Here is a 27,076-nt window from a genome sequence, read left to right as displayed (position 1 = left end):
AACCCATTAATATAAAAACCAACCATACATACATACATACATACATACATACATACAATGCATAGAATTGTAAAGGCCTAGGGGGAAAGAGGATCTCAATTCTCCCATGCTTGGCGGCAGAGGTGGGTTTTAAGTTGTTTACGAAAGGCAAGGAGGGTGGGGGCAGTTCTAATCTCTGGGGGGAGTTGGTTCCAGAGGGCCGGGGCCTTCCTGCCAATCAGCTTAAAGCTCTGTTGGGAGAATGAATTCATTCATTCATTCAATTTTTATGCTGCCCTTCTCCTTACAACATGTTATCAACAGCACTTTTTTTAAACAGAGCCAGCCTATTGCCCCCACAATCCGGGTCCTCATTTTACTCACCTTGGAAGGATGGAAGGCTGAGTCAACCTTGAGCCGGTGATGAGATTTGAACCGCTGACCTTCAGATCTAGCAGTCAGCTTTAGTGGCCTGCAGTACAGCACTCTACCTGCTGTGCCACCCCAGCTCTTCACCACCAGAATTGGTGCTAGACCTATGGTTGAGGGGTCACCACCACCTGAGGAATTGTATTAAGGGGTCACGGCATAAGAAAGGTTGAGAACCACTGTCAGAGACGATCTTCACTCTGTCAAGGACCTAGGAGTACAGTAGTCCCTCACCTATCGCTGGTGTTACGTTCCAGACCTGGCCGCGATAGGTGAAATCCGTGATGGGGAATATATCGACTGATAGTACTTATTTAAGTATTTATATTGTAATTGTTTGGTAAGTTTTCATTGTTTTAAGTGTTTATAAACCCTTCCCAAACAGTATTTATTTTAGATACAGTATTTAAATACAGTATTTACAATTTTAGATATATATATATATTTTGAAAAACCTGCCGATCGAGTTCGGCGGGCTGTTTAAATCTGCCGATCGACTTCCTCAGAAACCCGCGATGAAGTGAAACCGCAGTAGGTGAAGCGCGGTATAGCGAGGGACTACTGTATTCATCTCAAATGATCTAAGCCCCAAAGCTCACTGTAACAACATTGGTTGGAGGTCACCACAACGTGAGGAACTGTATTAAGGGGTCGCGGCATAAGAAAGGTTGAGAACCACTGTGCTAAATGGTTGGAAGGTCCCCCCCTTCCCAATGCCCCCCTCTGCCCGCCCCCCCCCCCCAAATATGTAAGCAACACATGAAGGTCTCAGGGTCTCAGCTCTTTAATTACCATCTTTATATTAATTACACTGGGGAAAACTAAACAAACATCAGACAGCAACCATCGGCGAACGGGCCAACTGATCCCCTCTCCTCTTCCAAACACTCCCCCCCACCCCTTCAGACAGCCCCCCCTGCCACCACCCACCTCAGGTGGAGGGGAGGAAACCCGCAAGGGTATACACCCGCAAGCCGGGCCTCTGGTTCCTGACGTGATGCCAGAGGTAACGGGACAAACGCCGGAAGCTGATGCCGCAAGGGCAGCTGAAGTGAGCCAGGCCGGGGTTGCAGGAGTCGTGCCGTTGCAAACCGGCGTGTCCTCGGAGCGACTTCCCGCAGGCCGAGCAAATGAAGAGGGCTTCCTCCAGGTGGCGGAGCTGGTGGCGCAGCAGGTGGAGCAGGCCCCGGAAGGGAGAGCCGCACTCGCACAGGAAGCTCCTCCCCCGGCGCTTGCGCCCCTTCTGGTGGGAGCGCAGCTGGGAGTGCTGGCTGTAGCAGACCCCGCAGTCGGGGCACTTAAAGCGCCAGACGCTGCCGTTGCGAAGGGGCGGCTTTCTGGACCGCCGGAAAGTCCGTGGCTGGGGGAGGTCACAGGGCTCGCACTCCACCAAGCCTTGCTGGCCCGACTCGCTCTCCATCTCCACCACAACGAAGCTGTCTTCAGCCGCCTGGGTGGGGCTGGGGGTCTCTTGCCTGGCGTGCATGCTGACGTCCCACGGCTCCGAGGCCACCGGAATGCCACCTCCGGTGTCGTACTCCAGGTCCAAGACCTCGGGATGGTCCCCTGTTGGGCAAGGCAGCAGCCGCATCACCACCGGACTCCTCGGACCGGCGGTCGTGGAGGGAGAGGGCGGCTGCTGCTGCTGCTTGCTCGCTTGGTACAAATTGGGCAGGCAGAAGCTGGCCTCCTGCGACTCCCAGGCCTTTTCTCCTTCATCTGTGGCCTCGCTGTGGTCCAGAGGCAGGGAGTTCCCGTAAGGGAAAGTTACGTACTGAGGCTCGGGGACCAAATGGAAGGCGGCTGGGTCCAGCGAAGACATCTGAGGATCCAGATAGAGCGTGGGGGAGACCTCAGAGGTCTTGATGATCACTTGCTGGAAAGGACCGGGCTCCGTTTGGCCGTCCATGACGGCCGCCTGGTCATCCGCTTGGAGAAGCACCGTCCGGTAAACAGTGCAAGGGTTCTGGCCGGCCCACTCGGAGGGGCCGATGGCCACCTGGTCCTTGTCTCCGCCAGCCTGCAGGGGATCAGTGCTATCTGGAGGGTCCATGATGGCCGCCTGCTCCTCGGTTCTTAGGAACACCGGCTGCACAGTGTTGGTGGTCCCCTGGCTGTCAAAGACGGTGGCCTGCAGCTCGGCATAATGCCGCTGGGCGGCCACAGGCACCGCCTCTGCCTCGTCCCCGTCCAGAATGATAATCTGGTTTTCGGCACTCATGACCGCCGGCTGGAAGAGGCCCCCGGCCACCTGGCCTTCCAGGACCCCTTCTTGCTTCTGCCAGGGCTGCAGGAGGTTCACCCCGGTGGCCCCATCCAAGACGGCCATGGAGTTCCCGGCTTGGGCGGAGCTGAGCAGCTCCTGAGGCTGCCATCTCTCAGCGTTGCTCTTCTTCTTCTGGTGCTTGGCGGCTTTCCGCTTGCCAGTCCTTTCAGGCTTCAGGACCTGCAGGCTGGCTGGCTGGCTGAGAATCTCCTGCACGACCGGGAGGTTTTTTTCCGCTTCTAGGGGGCTCTGGGTGCCGCCAAGAGGCTTGTAAACGTATGAAACTTGGGACGAGCGCCAACTTACCTTCCTGTGATGGACTTTGATGCCCAGGCGCACCAGCTTCAGGTGCCACTTGGTGTGCCGTGCAAATTGCTCCGGGCGCAGGAAACGCTTGCCGCACTCCAAGCAGCGGAGCTTGCGGGGTGGGGACAGGGGACGGACAGGGTGCCGGGCGGCGTGCAGCTGGGCCAGCTCCTCCTCCTCCTGAGCGTGGTCCTGGAGGTGCTGGGTGTAGTGCCATTCCTCCATGAAGACCTGCAGGCACTTCTGGCACTGGTAGGCACCGAAGGCTGGTATTCCGGGAGGGGGCGGACCTCCGGGGCGCAAAGGGCAAGGGAACAAGGGAGGGATCCATTTTTCCGGAGCGGACAGTTTTGCCGTGGTGCGGGGGCAGTGGGCTGAACGGCGCTGGGCGGGGCGCGGGGGGCGTCTGACGGGCAAGAAGAAAGTCAGCTGGGAATCCCCGTCGTCATCGCTGCTGGAGATGTCCACGGATTCCAAGCAGAGGCAATTCTTCACGTTTTCCTGGCGGTGGAAAGAATCACAGGACATATAAGCTGAAAAAAGGACACGGCAGATTATCTAGTCCAGCCTCCTACACCGATCTAGCTGGGGTTTGAGAAGTAGTTTTGATTTTTAGGACCCCCCCCCCCCCCCCAATTCTGCATCTCCAGATGGTAGAAAATGGCACTTCCAGTTTTTATCATCTGTGGTAGTTACTGAGGGTTCCAAAGGCGGCCACAATAAAGGGGCCACAGGTTGTCCAGCCAGCCCAGAGACGAGCATGTCACACCTGGATCCAAGATCAAGATAATTACTTTCTCTAATCCAGATGCATGCATTAAACCATTCTTCAGAAGTTTGGATTATAATAGCATTATACCATTGTTATCAACTATACCAGTGTTTCCCAACTTTGGCAACTTGAAGATACTTGCAAGAGTCTCAAGACTCACTTATGTTGCCAGGCTCGGGGCCATTAGATTCTTGCCCCAAGTTTTAGATTATATATTTAATTAATTGGACCCGAAATGTTATGTATTGTTTTATTATATGTTGTGAGCCGCCCCGAGTCCTCAGAGAGGGGTGGCATAAAAGTCCAATTAATAAAATAAATAAATAAATAAATAAATATCTGGACTTCAACTCCCAGAATTCCCCAGCCAGAATTCGCTGGCTGGGGAATTCTGGGAGTTGAAGTCAAAATATCTTCCAAGTTGCCAAGGTTGGGAAACAATGAACTATACAACAAAGCAAACAAGATCACCATGCTGAATTTCGTATTTCATCACCAGTTGGGCGCTTCCCAAACATCGAGGACTACGTGATGTAGTGGTGAATTATGTGTGCCGACCCCAGTAAAGTGGCCTTTTGCAGTTGACAAATATCTCAATTCCGATATTTTTCCAATGTCTGCTGAGATCTTTTGGCACTGCATCCAGCATGCCAAGGACCACTTTCATTGTCTTATGCCAGATTATTATTATTATTATTATTATTATTATTATTATTATTATTTATTATTATTATTATTATTATTTCTGACCACAAACCTTGCTGACAGGGGCCTTACATGATCTTTAGCACCAAACAATGGCATACGGATACCAACCTTGGGGCTTCTGGCAAAATTCACCTCTAAAGGGTTGTGGAGTTTTAAGGGGAGAAACTAACACCTTCTTTTTCCCACCGTCATCCCCACTGACAACCCCAAAACAAGGAAAGCAAAAGAATGTCTCCCAAACTAGGGGAGGTTTTCGGGAGACTGCAAAAGGGTTATTAGGTAACTGCGTCCCGCCACCCCCAATATATACTTTTTAAATATTAGATTTGTATTACTATTATATTGTTTTTGTTATTGTTGTGAGCCGCCCCGAGTCTTCGGAGAGGGGCGGCATACAAATCTAATTAATAATAATAATAATTATTATTATTATCATTATTATTATTAATTCTCACAAATTCTGACATCAGAGTAATTGCCTGCATGGGGCTCCACGAGCCCTCTGTTCAGGGAGCTTCTAGACACAACTTCAACAGACTTCAAATTAAAAAGAGGGCAAGACAGTGCCTGCTCCCTACCAAATGCAGAGGCAATTCATCCAGGTCTTCATCCTCGGTCACTTCGATTTCAGCGCCAACATCCATCCCGGTCACCAAATCCATCATGTCCTGTATAAAAAGAGAAGGAAGTCTCCAGTATGATCTTTTGCCTTAGTAACTGAAGCTCCAGGAGTCCTATGTTATAGGCAATTCTCACTTAATGACAGGTCGCTTCAGGAACGATGGATTCCCCCATTCCCTACACTTTTGCCCCCAAAGTTACTTAGGATGCAGTTTGTTTATTTATTTATTTTTATTTTTATTTATTTTGTCCAAAACACAATAATACACAATGAAGGTTATAGAGGATACAAAGTAAAATATATCAAAGAAAGAATATAATAATAATAATAATAATAATAATAATAATAATTTATTAGACTTGTATGAATAGAAAATATAGGAATAAAATATATCAATGAGAGAAGAAAAGATATATGAGATACAGGAGACAATAGGACAGGGGACAGGAGGCACACTAGTGCACTTATGCACGCCCCCTTACTGCCCTCTTAGGAATCTGGAGAGATCAACCGTGGACCAGTGTTCCCTCTAATTTTTTTTTTTGGGGGGGGGGCGGAAAAGTATAGTGTCTGAGCGGCAGTCCCTTCGGGACTGGGCGGCACAGAAATAATAAATAAATAAACAAACAAACAAATAAAAAACCCACCCTGTTTTGCCTCAGAGAATTTCAAAATAAAATACTGTACTGTGTGTCTATAACAGTGAGCGCATAATAGGGCAACTCTATCAATATCAAAATGCCACTTAAATAGTTGAGCTAGTTTCAAACTAGATTTTGATTTTCTTTCTCTCTTCCTTACTCCCATTCTTTTTCTTTCTCTTTTCCTTCCTCTCTTTTTTCTATCTGCTTCTCTGTCTTCCTCTCTTCCTCTCTCTCTCCTTCCCTCTCACTCTTTCCCTCTCGGCTTCTGGGCAGGTTTGGAAAACTCTGAGTTGATGATGATTTTTAAGTGAGCGATTGCTCACTGCTCAGCTTAGAGGGAACTATGCCATGGACAGTCTAAGTGTAAAATGTTTGGGGTTAGGGGATGACACCAAGGAGTCCGGTAATGAGTTCCACACTTCAACAAGTAAATTACTAAAGTCGTATTTTTTACAGTCAAGTTTGGAGTGGTTAATATTAAGCTTGAATTTGTTGTGGGCTCGTGTTGTTGTGGTTGAAGCTGAAGTAGTCATTGACAGACAGGACGTTGCAACATATGATCTTGTGGGCAATACTTAGATCGTGTTTTAGGCGTTGTAGTTCTAAGCTTTCTAGATCCAGGATTGTACGTCTAGATTCTAGTTCTGGCAACAATTGGACTTTTTTTTTGACTCTGCAGCCCCTTCCTGTCTGCCTGTGTGGGGGCACTCATGCAGGCGTGATAGTGCGTGCGCATGCACATTCGGCACCAGAGGGGAAAAAAAGGTTCCCCATCACAGCCTTAGACATCAGGTATATAAACAGTGCCATTTCGTTGTACACTACCAATACGTACTTGACAAATAAATAAAATAAAATATTTTTTTTATTGATCTGAGCCGAGGTGGTGCAGTGGGTAGAGTGCAGGCCACTAAAGCTGACTGCTAGACCTGCAGGTCAGTGGTTCAAAGCTCACCACTGGCTCCAGGTTGACTCAGCCTTCCATCCTTCCGAGGTGGGTAAAATGAGGACCCCGGATTGTGGGGGCAAGAGGCTGGCTCTGTTAAAAAGAAGTGCTATTGCTAACTTGTTGTAAGCCGCCCTGAGTCTAAGGAGAAGGGCAGCATAAAAAAACCCAATCAATCAATCAATCAATCAATCAATCAATCAATCAAATAGACAGACAGATAATAGATAGATAGATAGATAGATAGATAGATAGATAGATAGATAGATAGATAGATAGAAAGAATGAAAGAATAGAATTTTATTGGCCAAGTGATTGGACACACAAGGAATTTGTCTTGGTGCAGATGTTCTCAGGGTACATAAAAGAAAAAGAGACATTTGTCAAGAATCATGTGGTACAACACTTAATGATTGTCATAGGGGTCAAACAAGCAATGAGGAAACAACCAATATTAATAAAAATCTTAAGATACAAGCAACAAGTTACAGTCATACAGTTCTAAGTGGGAGGAAAAGGATGATAGGAATGGTGAGAAAAACTAGTAGAATAGTAGTGCAGATTTAGTAAAGATAGACAGATGATAGATAGATAGATGATAGATAAATAGATAGAGATAGATAGATAGATGATAGATAGCTAAATACATAGATATACGTAGATAGATGATAGATAGATAAATAGATAGAGATAGATAGATGATAGGATAGATAGATAGATAGATAGATAGATAGATAGATAGATAGATAGATAGATAGGGGACCTGCTTGACAACATGGGTTGGACCACCCCTCCCTTTCACTCCTGCAATGCTTTTTAGCTACAAACAACTGAGCCTGATAGAGAGAACCAGAACCTCTTCCTGACCCTCATCCACCTCGCTTCCCTCCATTGCAATCCTAAAGGCCCCAGGGAGGGAGGGGGAAGGAAGGGGGGGCGAGGGCAGAGCTGCGAGGCTTCAGAGCCCTCCCCCCACCCCGCCCCGGTTCCCTTTGCAGAATGAGGCCTACTACTACTACCCTCCCCCTCAGCCCACACCAGCCCGCCCCTCCAATCCCGGTGAGGGTGGGAAGGTCTCCCCCTCCCTCCGCAAAAGGGAAACTCGCGCGCGGCTGCGAACTTGCCTCCTACTTCGATCCGGCAGGCCTCGCAGCAACTCCCGGCCAAGCCCCGCGGGCCCCGGCCGGAGGACTCTCTCCCCCCCTCCACTCCGCAGTCCCTCATGCACCGCTGAGGAGACCCTGCGCCGGCCTGCCGCCGCTCCCCCCGCCCTCTGACCTGCGCGCGCACCCGCCCCGCGACCACCTCCCCTCTGCGGAGCGCAATGGCAGCAGCGGCGGCGGCGACACTTCCACAGAGCGCGCATGCGGAGAAAGGAGCAAAAGGTGATGGGAATTGTAGGCGCCGAGCCTTCCCCGTGTTTCCTTTCCTGCTATTGCAGCTATTGTGCAAAATAAGCCCAGCTCGGATGGAAGGATGGATCGCGAGTCTCTGCAGGGGTTTTGGGGTTGTTTTTTTTTTTTGGGAGGGGGGAGATTTAGGGATTTTGTCCTTTTTACTGCTTGCTTCCTAGGGTGGAGCGAGAAAGGGGATGGTCCAAGGTCATCCCCAAGCTAGTTTTGTGTGCCTAGAACTGGTTTGCTGCCATTTCCCAAAGACGCAGAGGTCCTTGGCTGAAGGGCATTAGGGGCATCGTCCTTGGAGGTATAGCTCGGAGCTTGAGCATGCGCTTTTTCTTCCCACTCTCTTCCTAATAGCCCTGTAAGGTAGGCTGGGCTGTGATTGCCAAAGAGTTTCCCTGGCTGACGTTGGTTCTGCTCCATAGTTGTCTACTACAATAACTACCCAACGCAAGCCTGTTCCGAAACCGAAATTCTGCAGGGGGTTCGTTTGCAAGGATTGGCGACTTGGCGTCCAGATCTGCTTGAGAGCAGGGGGCTGGACTACAAGACCCCCAAGGTCCCTTCCAGATCTATTCTATTCAATCCAATTCTGTCCCTCTTTACAAAATCACACTAAGTTTAACAGAGTCGGAAGGGACCTTGCAGGGTCATCTATTCCAACCCCCTGCCCAAGCAGGAGACCCTTACATTTGCCTCTATACCTAGGATCGAACTCCCAACCTGCTGATTGTGACAGGCAAGAGCTCCAACCTGCAATCACCCACAGCAGTGTTAACTTTTTTAGAGGGGGCGGGGTTCAACTCCCCAAAAATTCCCGATCCAGAGATCTGGGAGATGAAAACCCGATTTTAAAAAGGGGCCGAGGTTGCAAAACGCATATCTCCACAATATTAACAATACATTGCATTGTACAATTGCAAGACGCCGCTCTCCCTTCCACCGCAAGGCACTGGAGTCGTTTCACCGTGGAAGAAGCATGCATGCGTTGGAACAGAAGACGGTTAACGGATCAATGTGCAAAAATCCGGCTGGGAGCTTTAAGGTGCAAACGTTATATGTGTCTTTTTGCTGTCATGTCCAGATTTGTGCAGCCCAGATTTGAGAGCCTGGACTAACGCTTTATATTCTTTGACTATAAAACTTAACTTCTTTTCATGGCCTTGAGTTACTCATGACCATGAACTCCCCCCACCCCGGCGTCTAACGGCCAGAAAAACTGATACGTTCTTTGTTGCACTACAAATACCATCGTCCTCAGCCAGAGTGCGCAAACCAATACAGATGGTAATCAAGGCTATCATTCATTTCCCACCTCCACCATTCCGTGGCGCTATGACTGTAGGAATAAGGCTGCCTCCAATCTAAATAGACTCAGCTTTCAAGACACACCTCTCTAAGCCCCTCTAGGCTCTTACTTTATAGGTTTTTGGCGCATGCGTACGCGCGATGAAACTGCCGCGGCGAACTAAACGCTGACGGCCAACCAACCAACATACACAGAGAGAGGGAGCATGCGCCAAGTGAAAGCTAACGGTGCTCTCGCTCGGGGCGAATGATGACCTCTCGCACCTGCGCGCTAGAGCTCAAACAACGGTGGCCGACGAGGTTCTTTCTCTGCTGCCTTCCGTGATCGCACAACGCTAATCCCATCTGCCTCGCAAGGAGCTTTTCCCCCTATTGACGCTACCTTTTACTTTACGTGACGCTGGGCCGAAGTGCTTCTTCCATAAGCGAGGTTCGTATCGGCTTTCAGGACTCCGCTGCTCAGGTATTGCTTTGCGGGACTGAGAATAGGTAGTTCCTGGTTCAGTGCGCCAATATCCTTCCGCGAACGTTGAGAAAAGCCAGCGTTATCCTTCCGCGAGAGATACATAGTTCCGGCGGCTGTCTTTTTTCTCTCGTATCAGTCCACGGACGGTTGCTTAGCAACTGTATCTGACCTGTATCTCTCCGCCAATTACTATAGGCCCATCTCCCGCTAGAAGTTGTGTTTTTTAATCCCAAATTTTGGATGCTTTGTGATAGTTCCTCAAAATTTGGGACATGCTCAGTAACAGATTAATAGAGTTGGAATGGACTTTGCAGGTCATCTAGTAGTCCAACCTCCTACCCAAGCAGGATAACCTACATCTGCCTCCACCTAGAATTGAACTCACAACCTCCTGATTGTGAAGCAAACGCTCCACCTCTAGGCCACAGCAGTTGCAGTAGTATTTGTTGCTTGCATTCTGCTTTCCTGAATCCGTTATGACTTATTTAGGTCAGTTATATTTGTTTATTTAAGTTATTGAATTTATACATTTTCATTGGGCAGCATATGCAATTAAAACACAAAGCTAAACAACAAAATCAAAGAACAACCAGTAAAAACAGTAAAAAAACAGCAAACCTATAATAACAAAAATGTAGGGGATGTATCTACTTTACCTTCAATAGCAATTCCTCCCCTAGGTGAGAGAGGTGTGTACCTTTAGCCCACATCCCAGGCCTTTATACTGCTTTCAAGATTAAATTTTACTTTTGCTCCTCATACTGAAAGCCTCCTCATAATTTCAAGTGACATTTCTCCATTATTGTTGTTATTATTATTATTTATTAGATTTGTATGCCGCCCCTCTCTGTAGACTCCATCCTATTTTTAAAATTATTATAAATCTTTATTGAGCAAGGAACAAAAGAAGTACAGTATATATAAATAAAAAGACAACAAAAATAATTTGAGGAAGAGAAACATGTAGTATATGGTGTTTGCATTAAACCTCTTACTTAATAAACATTAAGTGTCTAATTTAAATGGAAAAGAAAATGAAAACACATAGACACAAAAATAAGAGTGAAAAAACTATACATATGTACACCAGTCTATTTCAAAGACATGTCAGCCTCTCCGTTGACTATCACACAGCCTCTGTGATCTTTTTATATTTCTACTATTTACTGAAGTTTTAAGTAGTGATTGCTTTATTAAATTTGTATTTAAAATTCTAAAGGTGAAAGTCTATCCCAATGTCATAGTCTATTATGTTACATGTCTTTGGTTTCAACATCATAAATATACATAAATATATACTCCATCCTAAATGTCATGCCTTATCATTTTGAGGTCAGATAATTCTTTTCATTCTGAGGTCAGATAATTTATTTATTTACTTATTTATTTATTCGTTTATTTATTAATTAGATTTGTATGCCGCCCCTCTTCGTAGGCTCGGGACGGCTAACAACAGTAATAAACAGCATGTAACAAATCTAATGTTTAAAATAATTAAAAAACCCTTATTAAAGCCAAACATACATACCATGCATAAATTGTATAGGCCTAGGGGGAAAAGGGTAGTTCAGTTCCCCCAAGCCTGATGACAGAGGTGGGCTTTAAGGAGCTTACGAAAGGCAAGGAGGGTGGGGGCAATTCTGATCTCCGGGGGGGAGCTGGTTCCAGAGGGTCGGGGCCGCCACAGAGAAGGCTTTTCCCCTAGGTCCCGCCAGACGACATTGCTTGGTTGATGGGACCCGAAGAAGACCGACTCTGTGGGACCAAACCGGTCGCTGGGATTCATGCGGCAGAAGGTAATGCTATGGATCGTTTAGAACCCAGATGGACTCTCTTCTTCTTTTCCCAGTTCCCATTGCCACATGTCAGAGTCAGGGCACAGTCAACCTGGGTTGTATGAAAGACGCCGTCGCTGGAACCGGGAGAAGGAGCTGGGTCATCAAAGCCTGTCTGGGCCAGGGCGAGAGCGTGACTATGTCCCCTGGGATCGGGATCGAGACCGGGATCGTGACCGGCGGGTAATAGTCTGCATTTTGGTTGGGGTGGGATGGCCATGAAGGCAGGGTTTCGCTTTAAGGTCTGGTCTTGATTTTATTGTAGGAACCGATGGATGAACCAGTGGGGACAGTGATGCAGAAGACACCCATCATTCTAGCCAAGCCTCCGGCAGAGAGGGTAAGTAGGATCAGTAGGAACATTGCTATTGGTATGGTTGAGGACAGAGCACCTGTAGCGCTCCGTACGCTGCGCGTGTAGCTTCAGTGTAGAAATGTAGAAATCACAGACCCAGACTCATGATTTCAAGAATGCTTTGTCCATGTTGGAAATATCTATAAATTAAGTCGGAACGGAGACGACGGAGTTGTAAGTTGTCTAAACTATAAAAGTGTTGTTTTTAAAATTTGGAAAAAGAAATAAATAAAACTTTTTTAAAAAATAAAAGGAAAAAGAAATTTAAAAAGCCATTTGATGGCTTTTCTCCTGAGGAAGGTAGTGGGGCATAGGAGCTCTCAGGAAAGGGAGCCGTGTACAGCTAAGAGGGATTTTGGATCTTGGCTTGCTTGTCTTCACAGTCCAAGGTGGCTCCAGCCTCCGCCCCTGTCCCAGCCCCTGCAGCTGCCCCTGCTATGGAAAAGCCCATTGTGCTGATGAAGTCCCGAGAGGAAGGCAAAGGCCCTGCTGGAACCACGGAGGTGTCCGCTCAGCCCCCTGCAGCTGTGGCAAAAGTGGAGAAGGAAGGCCAGCGTCCCACCCAGCCGGTCTATCAGATCCAGAATCGGGGCATGGGCTCGACTGCATCCAGCGGCATTATGGACCGTAAGTCTGGACCTAAAGGCAACTGCTTTGGATGAAAGCATTGTATCTGTGGCAGCTGATAAGGAGCATCTCTCTTGGCAGTTCGGGGACAGGCGCAGTATGTTTTTGCACGGTTTAGACCTGCCTCTTGAACTGCGGCTGGTCCTCAGTCTGGATTTAGAATAATTATCAGGGGAGTGAACTGGCAATATAATAATTAATAATAATAATTTATTAGATTTGTATGCCGCCCCTCTCTGAAGAATCGGAGCGGCTCACAACAATAGTGAACAATGTAAACAAATCCAATACTTAAAAAGACATCTAAAAACCCATATCATTAAAATAACCATACAACTCAATCATACCATACATAAACCATATTAGCAAGGGGATACCTCAATTACCCCATATGATATTACTTACCATATTGGTAAGTGTTGGTAATGACCTATAAAGCCCTACATGGCATCGGGTCAGATTACTTGCGGGCCCGCCTTCTGCCGTATGAGTCCCAGCGACCGGTTAGGTCCCACAGAGTTGGCCTTCTCCAGGTCCTGTCCACTAGGCAATGCCGCTTGGCAGGGCCTAGAGGAAGAGCCTTTTCTGTGGGGGGCCCAGCCCACTGGAATCAGATCCCCCTGGAGATTTGTAGTGCCCCCCCCTCCTCACCTTCCGCAAGTCTGAAGACTCATCTATGCCGCCAGGCTTGTGGGGGGTTAGACCCTAGCCCCCCTGGCCGATGAATTGTGTATGGTTGTCTGAGTGGGTATGATCGATTTTAAATATAATGAGGATTTTAGACCAGTTTATTTAGTTTTAAATTAATTGGATTTAGGCCGCTGAATCATATTGTTTTCTTTTTATATATTGTAAGCCACCCCGAGTCCTCGGAGAGGGGAGGCATATAAATCCAATGAATGAATGAATGAATGAATGAATGAGGGAGGGAGGGAGGGAGGGAGGGAGGGAGGGAGGAAGGAAGGAAGGAAGGAAGGAAGGAAGGAAGGAAGGAAGGAAGGAAGGAAAGCTGTGATGGAGAGGTTGTGGATTAATTTTTCTCCTGCCGGTTTTTCTAGCTGTGGTTGGCCAGGCAAAGTTGTTAGCTCCAGAGAAGATGAAACATAGCATCAAACTGGTGGATGATCAGATGAACTGGTGTGACAGTGCTATTGAGGTATCTGGTTGTTTTTTCCTGCTTGCTTGTTATTTATGTATCCTGTATCTCCTGTTCTTGCAAGTTTCTTGGAAACCCCGCTTGGATCTGGCTAGTTGTCCTGAACCCGTTGCATTCCAAAGCTGCTGAATGTCTTTTTTCATTTATTTTTGTTTTTTTAAAAAATCCATTTTTATAGCTTTCAAATAACCATTTTCCCCTGACTTGCTATTGAGCTACGTGGAGAGGTTTTTGCTTTTATTAACACCGTATTTTGTCCCAGGCAATTTGTTGTAAGTAGGTTAGAATCACAAGTGATTTCATTAAATATTTGTACATATCTTAACTTTTGACTAGAATGCAACTTGGGGGGGGGAAAAGACCAAGATTAAAAAGGGTGCGAACATACAAACAATAGATCGATAAATTCCACCATTGCTACCCAATATAAATGGATTTTATTTTGTTTTAGAATACATATAATACATATTAAACTACCATCATATGTTTATGCGGTGTTGTGCTTACAAGCATTCCCCATTTCCTCTTTCTCTCTCTGATATTAGTACCTCCTGGACCAAACAGATGTGCTCGTAGTCGGGGTATTGGGACTGCAAGGTACTGGGAAGTCCATGGTGATGTCACTGCTATCTGCCAATCAACCTGAAGAAGATCAGAGGTAGGAGGGTGTTAGGAAGAGGAACGGCCTTGCCCTTGGATACCAGGTGGATCAAAGAGAGTTGGCAATGAGCTGTGAACTAAATAAGAAGGATTGTTATGGGGCTCTTAATTCATTTATGGGCGTTACCAGGTGGGTTTTGCTGTTAGCGGCACAACTGGTGCGCTGCGTACACAGCTTTGGGTGACTAGTGGGCATGCAGGCGCGCCCCAACAAGATCTTGCTTCTGCACATGTGCAGCAAATCTCATGAGGGGACACACACACGTGTGCAGGAGCAAAAAATAGCTGATATCTCATTTGCGCACGCTTCCCCTCGTGAAAGATAGAAACATAGAAGATTGACGGCAGAAAAAGACCTCATGGTCCATCTAGTCTGCCCTTATACTATTTCCTGTATTTTACCTACGTTTATCCCAGGCATATTTAAATTCAGTGACTGTGGGTTTACCAACCACGTCTGCTGGAAGTTTGTTCCAAGCATCTACGACTCTTTCAGTCAAATAATATTTTCTCACGCTGCTTCTGATCTTTCCCCCAACTAACCTCAGGTTGTGCCCCCCTTGTTCTTGTGTTCACTTTCCTATTAAAAAACACTTAACCCATAATACGGTAGATTTTCAGCCCTCCTTCATTTTTCTATCAATGTTCCCCCCCCCCCCTTTTATAGGACATACGTGTTTCGCACTCAGAGCCAAGAAATCAAAGAGCGCGGGGGCAACCAGACTAGTGGCATCGATTTCTTCATTACTCAGGAGCGAATCATCTTCCTTGATACTCAGGTTGGTGATGTGGTGATATTTCGGTGATTTGCTTTAGCTCGTAATCACATTTTCCAGTCTAGTGCCTTTACCATAAGGCACTATTGGGTGGTAGGGATGTATCTATCTATCTATCTATCTATCTATCTATCTATCTATCTATCTATCTATCTATCTATCTATCTATCTATCACCCAATATATTATATATATATATGTGACTTGAACCTGCAACCTTTGCCTTGTAAGGCAGAGAATTAACCTCTAGGCTACAGTATCCAATCCCTTCAGCTCTGCACCAGGGAAGGGTTACATATTTTTGTGGCGAATCATATATATATAATTCGGGGGGGGGATGGGGGATTTTTATGCAGGTTTTTTTTTTCTGCAGAAGCCAAGTTCTGGCATGCATCTTGTTTTTGGGGGGGGTTTTTTTGGGGGGGGGAGATTTTTTATTTTTTATTATTTTGGGGGAGTTTCCCGGTTTTTTTTTTCTTCCGAGCATGCACAGAAGCTAAGTTTCTGGCACTGCATGTGGTCAGCACCTTGTTTTCAGCTTTTAAAAATTTGGGGGATCCCCCCCACCCCCCGTGGCGCATTCGTGTGCAGCCACGCAGTGCAAGGGGAAGCGAACCGGCTGCGAGGTAAGTTAGAACTGACCCCTGCAAAGGATGATTAGCTTTCTATGAGAACTGAGGGCAGGACTTGTGTTACTTTGGCTAAGGAATGATAGTGAAAACCTCCCAATTGTTTTCCTTCTCTTTCTTGTAGCCTATCCTCAGTCCCTCCATCCTGGATCACCTGATCAATAATGACCGCAAGCTGCCACCGGAGTACAATCTACCCCATACCTATGTTGAGATGCAGGTAAAGGTCCACCTGAATCTTTTGTAGAGCAGAGGACAGGTGGTTGTAGGGAATACCTGCAGCACTTTCAGTTCAGGTAACCATCAGAGTGAACCTCCCTCTGGAAACGGTGAGGGCCCTGATCTGTATGTGTTCGCTTCCGAAGGAACATGAAAGTTGGAAAACACAAGGACAAGAAACCTGTCTTCTTCATTTCCTTTTTATTATTTATTCGTGTTTGTTGAGGATTTTATATAAAGTGAAAAGCATTTCTTAAGGAAACGAGAGAGAGAAAAAGAAAATAGCATATAGAAAGAAAAAAGTAAAGGGAAAACTTTAAAAAGTTTTGAATGTAATTATTTCCAACCTTCTTTTCAACAGATGTTAACAAACCTATTGGTTCCCCTCCTTCTTAACTTTCAGAAATTCTTTAACTCCTGATATAATGCTCATCTGTTTCAGTAATTAAATCTATATATTGTTGTAATCATAGGTTTATAGGCACTGAAATTTAGGAATAAAATATTGCTGGAGAGTGATATTTTAGCCTAATTGGGTGCTGAATAAAACCTTATTCTTCCTCTATAAAAAGCAGCAAAATCCAGGCTGAATAAGCAAGTTGCAGAATCCATGACCATGTGGAAATACAACATGAAGAAAACCTATACAGTAGTCCCTTGCTATACCGCGCTTCACCTACTGCGGCTTCACTTCATCGCGGGTTTCTGATGAAGCCGATCGGCAGATTTAAACAGCCCGCCGAACTCGATTGGCAGGTTTTTCAAAAAAAAATAAATATCTAAAATTGTAAATACTGTATTTAAATACTGTACCTAAAATAAATACTGTGTGGGAAGGGTTTATAAACACTTAAAACAATGAAAACTTACCAAACAATTACAATATAAATACTTAAATAAGTACTATCAGTCGATAAATTCCCCATCGCGGATTTCACCTATCGCGGCCAGGTCAGGAACGTAACACCAGCGATAGGTGAGGGACTACTGTAGCTAACTTCCATATAAGGAAATATATGCCTTACTCTCAATCACCAGTAAACACACAATCCAGGAAAAGGCAAAGAATGGAGCTTCCGTTAATTACCTATAGGGAAGCCACAAGGAAGATTGCCTTATATGGTGCATGACTGAATGGTAGTTGGATGGAGGATGGCTTAATGTATGTGGCATTCGCGAATTGTTTATTCTGTACCACATGTCAGGAAAAGTGAAATACAATAAAAGGAGCGATCTTGATTTAACAGAGGTCGCCTCATTGAGAAAACTTTCTCTGCAGCTTCATTTTGATTTGGCAATCATGGCATCCAGTGCATCCATAGAGGTCGACCCACTGGGGGAGGGCTGTTTGCCTTCATTTGGTGACCCTTTCGACGTGATCCAGATAAAGGACACGTTTTCTGGTTCGTCCTGACTCACCGACAGAGAAGAAAGAAAGAAAAATAAATTGTCAGCGCACTGAGGGCCGTGTTCTTTTAAAAGCAAAAATCCCATAAAAGTCTTCCAAACTTTTAAACAAATCATTTGGTTTTCTTTTTATCCAAAGCGGTCAGTTTTGTAATTTCCACTAATTCTGACATTGTGGCATTTATACTCTCCTTTGGTCTTTCTTTTCACCTTTCATATCATAATCCTGTGTTCTTCCTTTCGTTACTAATTAGTTGTTTTAGTCTTGCAGTTTCCCTTCGTTGTAACTTATGTTTCATTGGACTGCATCTTGAATCCAATGTAGTACAGTGTTCCCTCGATTTTCGCAGGTTCGAACTTCGCGAAAAGTCTATACCACGTTTTGTCAAAAATATTAATTAAACAAAATACTTTGCTGTTTTCCCCCCTATACCACGGTTTTTCCCGCCCGATGACATCATATGTCATCGCTAAACTTTTGTCCGCCTTTAATAAATTTTTTAAAATAAACTTTAATAAATAAACATGGTGAGTAATGAACTAAATGGTTGCTAAAGGAATGGGAAATTGTAATTTAGGGGTTTAAAGTGTTAAGGGATGGTTTGTGATACTGTCCATAGCCAAAAATGGTGTATTTACTTCCGCATCTCTACTTCGCGGAAATTCGACTTTCGTGGGTGGTCTCGGAACGCATCCCCGCAAAAGTCGAGGGAACACTGTATTCTTAAATGATTATCATGATGTCATCAGTTCAGGAACGGAGCCTTTGTTCTTGTGAACGCAATTCTAGACTGAGAATTTGGTGATGATTTTTGGCATGCACCCAAAGCCTTTCTGCCCGTTTACTTGCAGCTTCTTTCTTTCCAGTCCCTTCAGATCGCTGCCTTTCTCTTCACCGTCTGCCATGTGGTGATTGTGGTACAAGACTGGTTTACTGACTTGAGCTTATACAGGTGAGAGATGGGTTGGAATGAGATTGTGAACAAAGAACTCTAGCCAACTGCAGAGATCTTTAAGTGTGACAACTTTAAGACTTGTGGACTTCAACTGCGTTCAGTTCTGGAGACCTCACCTACAAAAAGATATGGACGAAATTGAACGGGTCCAAAGACGGGCTACAAGAATGGTGGAAGGTCTTAAGCATAAAACATATCAGGAAAGACTGAATGAACTCAATCTGTAGAGTCTGGAGGACAGAAGGGAAAGGGGGGACATGATTGAAACATTTAAATATGTTAAAGGGTTAAATAAGGTCCAGGAGGGAAGTGTTTTTAATAGGAAAGAACAAGGGGACACAATCTGAAGTTAGTTGGGGGAAAGATCAAAAGCAACATGAGAAAATATTATTTTACTGAAAGAGTAGCAGATCCTTTGAACAAACTTCCAGCAGACGTGGTTGGTAAATCCATAGTAACTGAATTTAAACATGCCTGGGAATATCCATCCTAAGATAAAATACAGAAAATAGTATAAGGGCAGACTAGATGGATCATGAGGTCTTTTTCTGCTGTCAGTCTTCTATGTTATATGTTTCTATGTTTCAACTCCCAAAATTCTCCAGCCAAATTCACTGGAGAATTTTGGGAGTTGAAATCCACAAGTTTTTTAGTTGCCAAATTTGGGGACTCCTGGTCAACTGTTTTAATAATTAATAAAAATAATAATTTATTAGATTTGTATGCCGCCCCTCTCCGAAGACTCGGAGTCTCCGAAGACTCCAAAGTCTTTTAATAATCCACTTTCTTGCTGCTTAAGGCCAGAATTGGGTATACGACATAATCTTTCAAACCAAAACTTGAATTCTTAAATCTTATCTATCGATGTCACTGAATATTAATTTTCTGGATGTAGGTATTGTGAGTGTCTTGATAACAGCAAGACTGCTAAATTTCGAACAGCTTGATATATGTGTAACTCTTTTAGTTTAGTTCTATTTCTAAATCTGCGAGGAAACGTAACCCACCACCTTAGTGCCAACTCGTAGATGGAAACCAGTGGGAGGTGCTTCCTAGATGATAGTTATATATATATGTGGTTAAATCGGTGTGCCCCCTTCCACCCTCCATTTTTATATCTCATCTTTAAATCTGTCTTCCCTCTTTAAACTTTCCTGACAAAATTAACACGGTGAGATGTTTTTGGAGTACGTAACAGAATTAGGAAAATGTAAGAGAAGAATTTATTTATTTATTTATTACTTAGATTTGTATGCCGCCCCTCTCCGAAGACTCGGGGCGGCTCACAACATGTAAAAACAAATCATAAGCAATCAGACAAATTTAAAATATTTAAATATTTAAAAACCCCATATGCTAACAGATACACACACAGACATACCATGCATAAATTAAACGTGCCCAGGGGGAGATGTTCAGTTCCCCCATGCCTGACGGCAAAGGTGGGTTTTAAGGAGTTTACGGAAGGCAGGAAGAGTAGGGGCAGTTCTAATCTCCGGGGGGAGTTGGTTCCAGAGGGCCGGTGCCGCCACAGAGAAGGCTCTTCCCCTGGGGCCCGCCAACCGCTGTCTTTCCTCTTACTATGGAAGGTTTATTTATTTTATTGTTTGTTTGTTTTGTCAAGTATGTATTGGTGGTAAACAAAGATGTAATAATATTTATATACATGATACTAGTAAAAGAAAAACACTAGGACAGGGGACGGAAGGCACGCTGGTGCACTTATGCACGCCCCTTACTGACCTTATAGGAATTTGGAGAGGTCAACAGTAGATAATCTAAGGGTAAAGTTTGGGGAGTTAGGTGATGATACTAGAGAGTCAGGTAGCGAGTTCCATGCATCAACTACTCGGTTACTAAAGTCATATTTCCTGCAGTCAAGTTTAGAGCGGTTTACTTTAAGTTTGTATCTGTTGTGTGCTCGTGTGTTGTGGTTGAAGCTAGTTGAAGGGTTTTCTTTTCCATTGCAGGTTCCTTCAGACAGCTGAAATGGTAAAACCCTCCACTCCGTCTCCCAGCCATGAATCCAGTAGTTCCTCTGGCTCCGATGAGGGGACCGAATACTACCCGCACATCGGTATGGAAGAACAGAAGCTTTCTCCTCTGTAATTGTCCTGTCTGTCAAACGAAGTGGTGTTGGGCTGGAGGACAGGAAGTGTTGGGTGGCTAAAGGTGGAAAATTGTGAAGGAGAGTGGGGGGCTAGGAGAGGCCAAACAGAAGGACATCACCACAAGTCCCTCTTTATAATGCCCTCTGTGTGGGGTGGAATGTAGTCTGGATTCCCAGGAAGCAGGAGCTGTAATACGAAGGGCCAAGAGGCCGCTAAGTTTAGATAGCTTGACTGGGAGAAAGAGAGTGAAGATCAGTGATCTGTGAACTAGCAGCAATGCGGAGGGGGGTGGTTTCGTTCACGCACTTGCCGTTTGTGTAAAGGAAGCTTCATGTGGCCCAGTTCCCAAAGGGCCATGGACCCCTGATCAAGACAGCTCTTCCCTAGACATTCTCAAGAGTATATATACTGCTTCAAAAATAAAGGGATATTTTATTTATTTATTTATTTATTTTTATTTATTTTGTCCAATACACAATGAGAGTTTTATTGGGTATATACATATATATATGTATATGTATATACCCACTAAAACTCTCATTGTGTATTGGACAAAATAAATAAAAATAAATAAATAAAAATAAATAAATAAAATATCCCTTTATTTATACACAGTAAAATACATGATGAAGGTTATAGAGGAGACACTCATAATAAAATGTATCTATGAAAGAATAGAAAAGAAGGTATAGTAATATAACATATCGATGAAAGAATAGAAGAAGAGATATAGGAATAGAAGAAAGGAGAGGGGCGGCATACAAATCTAAGTAATAAATAAATAAATAAATAAACAGGAGATAAAGGAGAGCAATAGGACAGGGGACGGAAGGCACTCTAGTGCACTTGTACTTGCCCCTTACTGACCTCTTAGGAATCTGGATAGGTCAACCGTAGATAATCTAAGGGTAAAGTGTTGGGGGTTTGGGGATGACACTATGGAGTCCGGTAATGAGTTCCAGGCTTCGACCACTCAGTTACTGAAGTCATATTATTTACATAAATAAATAAACAAACAACACAATATAACTCCAAGTAAATCAAACCTCTGTGCAATCAAACTGTCCACTTAGGAAGCAACACTGATTGACAATCAATGTCACGTGTTGTCAGCACATTCAACTTTGTACAGAACAACGTATTCCGTGAGAATATTTCATTCATTCAAATCTAGGATGTGTTCTTTGAGTGTTCCCTTTAACTTCTTGCTGCAGTTAATTTGTTTTCAGGTTTCTCTTTAAAGACGAGGAACAATAAAGGAAACTACTTAGAATTCATTCTGTGTTGTCTTTCTTGATTCTTGGGGCCTGGCACCTACGGCATCTGGTGGCGCAGTGGTTAGAATGCAGTCTTATAGTCTTAATTCTGCTAACTGCTGATTGCCAGCGGTTCAAGTCTCAAGGTGGACTCAGCCTTCCATTGTTCTGAGGTTGGCCAAAGGAGGCCCCAGATTGTTGGGGACAATATTCTGGCTCTATAAATTTATTTATTTATTAATCAGATTTGTATGCCGTCCCTCTCCGCAGACTCGGGGCGGCTAACAGCAATAATAATACAATGTAAACAAATCTAATACAGTGATACCTTGTCTTACAAACTTAATTGGTTCCGGGACAAGGTTCTTAAGGTGAAAAGTTTATAAGACGAAACAATGTTTCCCATAGGACTCAATGAAAAAGCGATTAATGCGTGCAAGCATAAAATTCACCCCTTTTGCCAGCCGAAGCACCCGTTTTTGTGCTGCTGGGATTCCCCTGAGGCTCCCCTCCATGGGAAATCCCACCTCCGGACTTCTGTGTTTTTGTGATGCTGCAATTTCACTGAGGCTCCTCTCGCTGGGAAACCCCACCTCAGGACTTCCGTTGCCAGTGAAGTGCCCGTTTTTGCACTACTGGGATTCCCCTGCAGCATCACAAAAACACAGAAGTCCGGAGGTGGCGTTTCCCATGGAGGGGAGCCTCAGGGTAATCCCAGCAGCGCAAAAACGGGTGCTTCGCTGGCAACGGAAGTCCGGAGGCAGGGCATCCCAGTGGCGGTGGTGGGTTTGTAAGGTGAAAATAGTTCGTAAGATGAAGCAAAAAAATCTTAAACCCCGGGTTTGTATCTCGAAAAGTTTGTATGACGAGGCGTTTGTAAGATGAGGTATCACTGTATTTAAGTTAATTTAAAAAACCCCAATTTAGAAACTGACATACCATGCATAAATTTTATGAGTCGGAGAAGGCTATGAAACACTATGAAGAGGTACAGTATATAAGTCTAAGTGCTATTGCTGTTGCTTTCTAATTGCTTTCCATGTTTTTTTCCCCCTTTCCTTTTGCACGAGAATTAAATTTCTTTGCTTGCAGATTTCTAGATTCTGTCATTGTACAGAATTTTCCTGTACACGTGGAAGCTTGCATACTTGCTCCACTAAGAACCTTTTACTAGGAAATCAGAAGGAAATCTTCCTCTTTAGTTTGGCTGAGCCCTGAGTTGTGGAAGGCAAGATTTTACATGACGTTTATGAGCCAAGAGAACAAGGACCCTGAACTCATGATTCTTATCCATTTCACCCCCACTCCCCATCTCTCCCCGACTCTAGTTTTTCTCCAAAACAAAGCCAAGAGAGAAAACTTCTGCCCTCGGAACCTGAAGCAGATGCATCTCGTTATCGACAAGATTATGATGCATTCACACCTGAAATACAAAGGTAAGGACTGAGTATGTGCTACATTTTCTCTGGTCTGTAGCTGAACATGGTTTCACGTGTTTCTGGAAGACTTCTGGCAAAAGACAGGAAAAGTTAGAAGTTCCACTTTTTTTTCACTACCAGGTACCCTTTCCATGCTTGAATGTAATATATTCCCTGGCCTGCCACAGAGCTACCTGGACACAGAGGTCAACCTGTTCTTACTGCCCTTCATGGATTCTGAAACAGATGATCTGCTACCCAGAGCAAGTGAGTCCCGAGAATTCACTTCTCAGCCTTTCCTTTCCTTAGGTCAGGATACAAAGCTCCTCTGTTTCCTTCATCGCTGGTTCCTCTCCAAATAAAACATCCAAACAGAGCAAAGGTGCAAAACATTTCAAAAGTAAAAACATCCTAATCTTCCTTCCATCTGAAAAGCAGAGTGGTCCAACCACATTCTGGAGTTAGATCACTTCAGGGTCACTGTGAACCAGGCCTTCTGGTTTTGGAATACAGTGGTACCTCTACCTAAGGACGCCTCTACTTACGAACTTTTCTAGATAAGAACCAGGTGTTCAAGATTGTTTTTGCCTCTTCTCAAGAACCATTTTCCACTTACGAACCCGAGCCTCCGAAACTGTAACCGTAAAAGGTGGGGAGAAGCCTCCTTGGGGCCTCTCTAGGAATCTCTTGGGAGGAAACAGGGCTGAAAAAGGCAGGAAGAAGCCCTCTGTGGGACCTCTCTAGGAATCTCCTGGGAGGAAACAGGGCCGGAAAAGGCAGGGAGAAGCCTCCGTGGGGCCTCTCTAGGAATCTCTTGGAAGGAAAAAGGGCCGGAAAAGGCAGGGAGAAGCCTCCATGGGGCCTCTCTAGGAATCTCCTGGGAGGAAACAGGTCTGGAAAAGGCAGGGAGAAGACTCCGTGGGGCCTCTCTAGGAATCTCCTGGGAGGAAACAGGGCTGGAAAAGGCAGGAAGAAGCCTCTGTGGGACCTCTCTAGGAATCTCCTGGGAAGAAACAGGGCCGGAAAAGGTGGGGAGAAGCCTCCGTGGGGCCTCTCTAGGAATCTCCTGGGAGGAAACAGGTCTGGAAAAGGCAGGGAGAAGACTCCGTGGGGCCTCTCTAGGAATCTCCTGGGAGGAAACAGGGCTGGAAAAGGCAGGAAGAAGCCTGTGTGGGACCTCTCTAGGAATCTCCTGGGAAGAAACAGGGCCGGAAAAGGTGGGGAGAAGCCTCCGTGGGGCCTCTCTAGGAATCTCCTGGGAGGAAACAGGGCTGGAAAAGGCAGGAAGAAGCCTGTGTGGGACCTCTCTAGGAATCTCCTGGGAAGAAACAGGGCCGGAAAAGGTGGGGAGAAGCCTCCGTGGGGCCTCTCTAGGAATCTCCTGGGAGGAAACAGGTCTGGAAAAGGCAGGGAGAAGACTCCGTGGGGCCTCTCTAGGAATCTCCTGGGAGGAAACAGGGCTGGAAAAGGCAGGAAGAAGCCTCTGTGGGACCTCTCTAGGAATCTCCTGGGAAGAAACAGGGCCGGAAAAGGTGGGGAGAAGCCTCCGTGGGGACTCTCTAGGAATTTCCTGGGAGGAAACAGCCTGCCACCTCCTGATGGATTTCTGCTCAACATAATGAGTTCCATAGTTGTGTCCCAATAAAATCCTTTGTAGAATTTTAGGGCTTCCATTTCTTTGAATATAGAATTGGGCAGGGATTCAATATTTGGATGCCAATAAAAGGGGAAACTTGCTGAAGATGTGGGAACGGTCGCCGTCACTTCCATGTTCCTGTGGGATGATTCTTCACAATCTTTTGGGGAGGATGTATTTGTTGGCCATGCAAAGAAAGGGGAGTAAACCTCCCCCTTCCCTGGGTCTTCGACTTACTTTACAGCCCCGGGAAGCGGCCCTCTCTTCTCCCTCCTTCCTGGATACAAAGGGCATCCCAGCTTCCAGTCTCTGATTGCCAAACTTCGGAGCCAGATGATGTCCATGTCCCGGCCTCAGCTCTCCCATACCATCCTGACCGAAAAGAACTGGTAAGCATGGGTTTAACAGAGAGCTAGGACGGTGGGGCTTGTGGCAGTCGAGACACATCTTAAATCAGACCCTCCCTCTCCCCACTTGGGAGGAGGAAGCTAATGGATGTTCTTTAGTTCAAACCTTTATTGTCAGAATGCAACAAGATTGGCTGCGCCTCCCTTCGTGCCCCCCCCAGTAACTAGAATCCCAAGCCCAGTGAATCCTGCTAACAAACTCTCCCCCCGGAGATTCGCACTGCCACCACCCTCCCCACCTTTCGTAAGAACCTAAAGATTCATCTATGCCCCCAAGCTTAGGGCTATTAGACCCTAGATCCCTGGCCGATGAATGTATGCACGAATCCCACCGACCAGTTAGGTCCCACAGAGTGGGCCTTCTCCGGGTCCCGTCAAGTAAACAATGTCATTTGGCGGGACCCAGGGGAAGAGCCTTCACTGTGGCAGCCCCGGCCCTTTGGAACCAACTCCCCGCAGAGATTAGAATTGCCCCCACCCTCTTCGCCTTTCGTCAGGCATGGGGGAACTGAGATATTCTTTCCCCCTAGGCCTTTGCAATTTACGCATGGTATGTTTGTATGTATGTTTGATTTTATAATAAGGTTTTTTTTAGTTGTTTTAGTATTGGATTGTTACATGCTGTTTCTTATCGCTGTTGTTAGCCGCCCCGAGTCTACAGAGAGGGGCGGCATACAAATCCAATAAATAAATAAATAAAATAAGTATGGTGGGTTGGCTGACTGAATGGATATGTGTGCATTTTAATGGGTTTTCTGGTTTTTAAATTTAACGTTTAACTTAATTAAATTGAATTTCAATGTACGTTAAAAGCTGCCCCGAGTCCTCAGAGAGGGGCGGCATATAAATCTGATGAATAAAATAAATAAATGTACAATTAGTGGGCCACTATATGACACAGAATGCTGGACTTGATGGGCTTCGGCCCGATTCAGCATGGCTTTTCTTACGTTCTTATGACCCCCCTCCCCTCCTCTCCCAGGTTCCACTATGCAGCACGTATCTGGGATGGCGTCAAGAAGTCCTCTGCTCTCTCGGAGTATAGCCGGCTGCTGGCGTGAGCACAGCGTCTCCCTACTGGAACTGTTGAGAGGCAGCTCCATCCCTGAACTGGAGCAGACCGTGGTACCTGCCCCCTCGTGCTGTGGCCCAGGATGATGCGTCTCCCGGAGGAGGGAGGTGCGCTCCTCTGGTGGCGGCAGGAAGATTTAAGAGGGGGAGAAAATGCAAGGTTTGGGCTTGGTTACCCCTAAAGGACAGTCCTGTTCAAACTGGGTCTTGCTCCTACGGGTGGGGGGTGTCTGGCCTACATGGGAGAGCTTCTCTTGTGCTAATTCCAGAGGCTGCACCGAGTCCTTTGAACAGGGAAGGGTTTAAATCTGCAGCCTCCTGATGGGATGGGGGGAGCAGTGAAACTCCTCTGCATTGGAATAGCAGACGAGGCCAAAGATCGGTGGGGAGTTCGTGTTGTTTGTGTATTGGCAGAGTTTCCACCCTCTGTTTCAGTGTGTCATTCGTAAAAAGCTTCCATTTGGCGGGACACGTATCTTGCCTTCTGACGTCTCTTTTCCAGCCTGTGTCCCTTCTCCCTGTTTGGCCCTGGTCCCATGATGCAAACTGGACAGACCTCTCCTTTTTTGCATGGATGGTTGTACTTGTTCAATAAACTGTTGAAGCTGCTTCCATTTTGGTGGATGTTTTCACACATACACACACACAAAAAAAATCACTGCTTTTTTATCATTTGCACTTGAGAAGTATTGGAAGAATGACGTTCAGTTTT

General features: G+C 45.5%; 3 protein-coding genes across 6 annotated transcripts in view; 1 reads left to right on the top strand and 2 right to left on the bottom strand.

Moving 5' to 3' along the window:
* Positions 1–1,174: 1,174 nt before the first annotated feature.
* Positions 1,175–10,187, bottom strand: LOC139174556 (uncharacterized). 2 transcript variants are annotated; one of them, XM_070765001.1, is made up of 3 exons: positions 9,763–10,187; positions 5,039–5,128; positions 1,175–3,481 (listed from the first exon to the last, which is right to left on the bottom strand). In XM_070765001.1, exons 2-3 carry the CDS (start codon positions 5,123–5,125, stop codon positions 1,340–1,342), a joined length of 2,229 nt encoding a protein of 742 aa, XP_070621102.1. In that variant the 5' UTR covers positions 5,126–5,128; positions 9,763–10,187; the 3' UTR covers positions 1,175–1,339. The 2 variants fall into 2 exon arrangements, with proteins under 2 accessions (XP_070621102.1, XP_070621101.1); XM_070765000.1 differs by lacking the exon at positions 9,763–10,187 and adding an exon at positions 7,797–8,032.
* Positions 9,504–26,976, top strand: SMG9 (SMG9 nonsense mediated mRNA decay factor). Of its 2 annotated transcripts, none has more exons than XM_070765003.1 (14): positions 9,504–9,810; positions 11,696–11,864; positions 11,947–12,021; positions 12,420–12,663; positions 13,722–13,819; positions 14,365–14,477; positions 15,147–15,258; positions 16,008–16,103; positions 18,377–18,462; positions 20,436–20,542; positions 23,161–23,268; positions 23,392–23,517; positions 25,131–25,275; positions 26,276–26,976. In XM_070765003.1, the coding sequence occupies exons 2-14, from the start codon at positions 11,709–11,711 to the stop codon at positions 26,352–26,354; spliced, it is 1,545 nt and encodes a 514-aa protein (XP_070621104.1). In that variant the 5' UTR covers positions 9,504–9,810; positions 11,696–11,708; the 3' UTR covers positions 26,355–26,976. The 2 variants fall into 2 exon arrangements, with proteins under 2 accessions (XP_070621104.1, XP_070621105.1); XM_070765004.1 differs by having other exon boundaries at positions 9,572–9,843.
* The window catches only part of LOC139174558 (interferon-inducible GTPase 5-like), a 40,250-nt gene continuing 27,413 nt past the window's right edge, over positions 14,240–27,076 (bottom strand). The window contains exon 5 of one of the 2 annotated variants that reach the window (XR_011560374.1): positions 14,240–14,461. The gene's annotated coding sequence lies outside the window, so the exon portion shown is untranslated. The remainder of the gene's footprint in view (positions 14,462–27,076) is intronic. The other variant, XR_011560376.1, reaches the window with a different exon arrangement.

The sequence above is a fragment of the Erythrolamprus reginae genome, chromosome 11, assembly GCF_031021105.1.
Source record: "Erythrolamprus reginae isolate rEryReg1 chromosome 11, rEryReg1.hap1, whole genome shotgun sequence".
NCBI classification, from domain to species: Eukaryota; Metazoa; Chordata; class Lepidosauria; order Squamata; family Dipsadidae; genus Erythrolamprus; species Erythrolamprus reginae.
This window is presented reverse-complemented; position numbering and strand designations above follow the sequence as displayed.

Bases quoted from the DNA above. Each gene is read 5' to 3' on its own strand.
- LOC139174556 (XM_070765001.1), bottom strand. From the start codon at position 5,125: ATGATGGATTTGGTGACCGGGATGGATGTTGGCGCTGAAATCGAAGTG. The intron at 3,482-5,038 runs GTAGGGAGCAGG...TTCCACCGCCAG, and splicing joins ATGAATTGCCTCTGCATTTG to GAAAACGTGAAGAATTGCCT.
- SMG9 (XM_070765003.1), top strand. From the start codon at position 11,709: ATGTCAGAGTCAGGGCACAGTCAACCTGGGTTGTATGAAAGACGCCGT. The intron at 18,463-20,435 runs GTGAGAGATGGG...TTTCCATTGCAG, and splicing joins ACTGACTTGAGCTTATACAG to GTTCCTTCAGACAGCTGAAA. The intron at 20,543-23,160 runs GTATGGAAGAAC...CCCCGACTCTAG, and splicing joins CGAATACTACCCGCACATCG to TTTTTCTCCAAAACAAAGCC.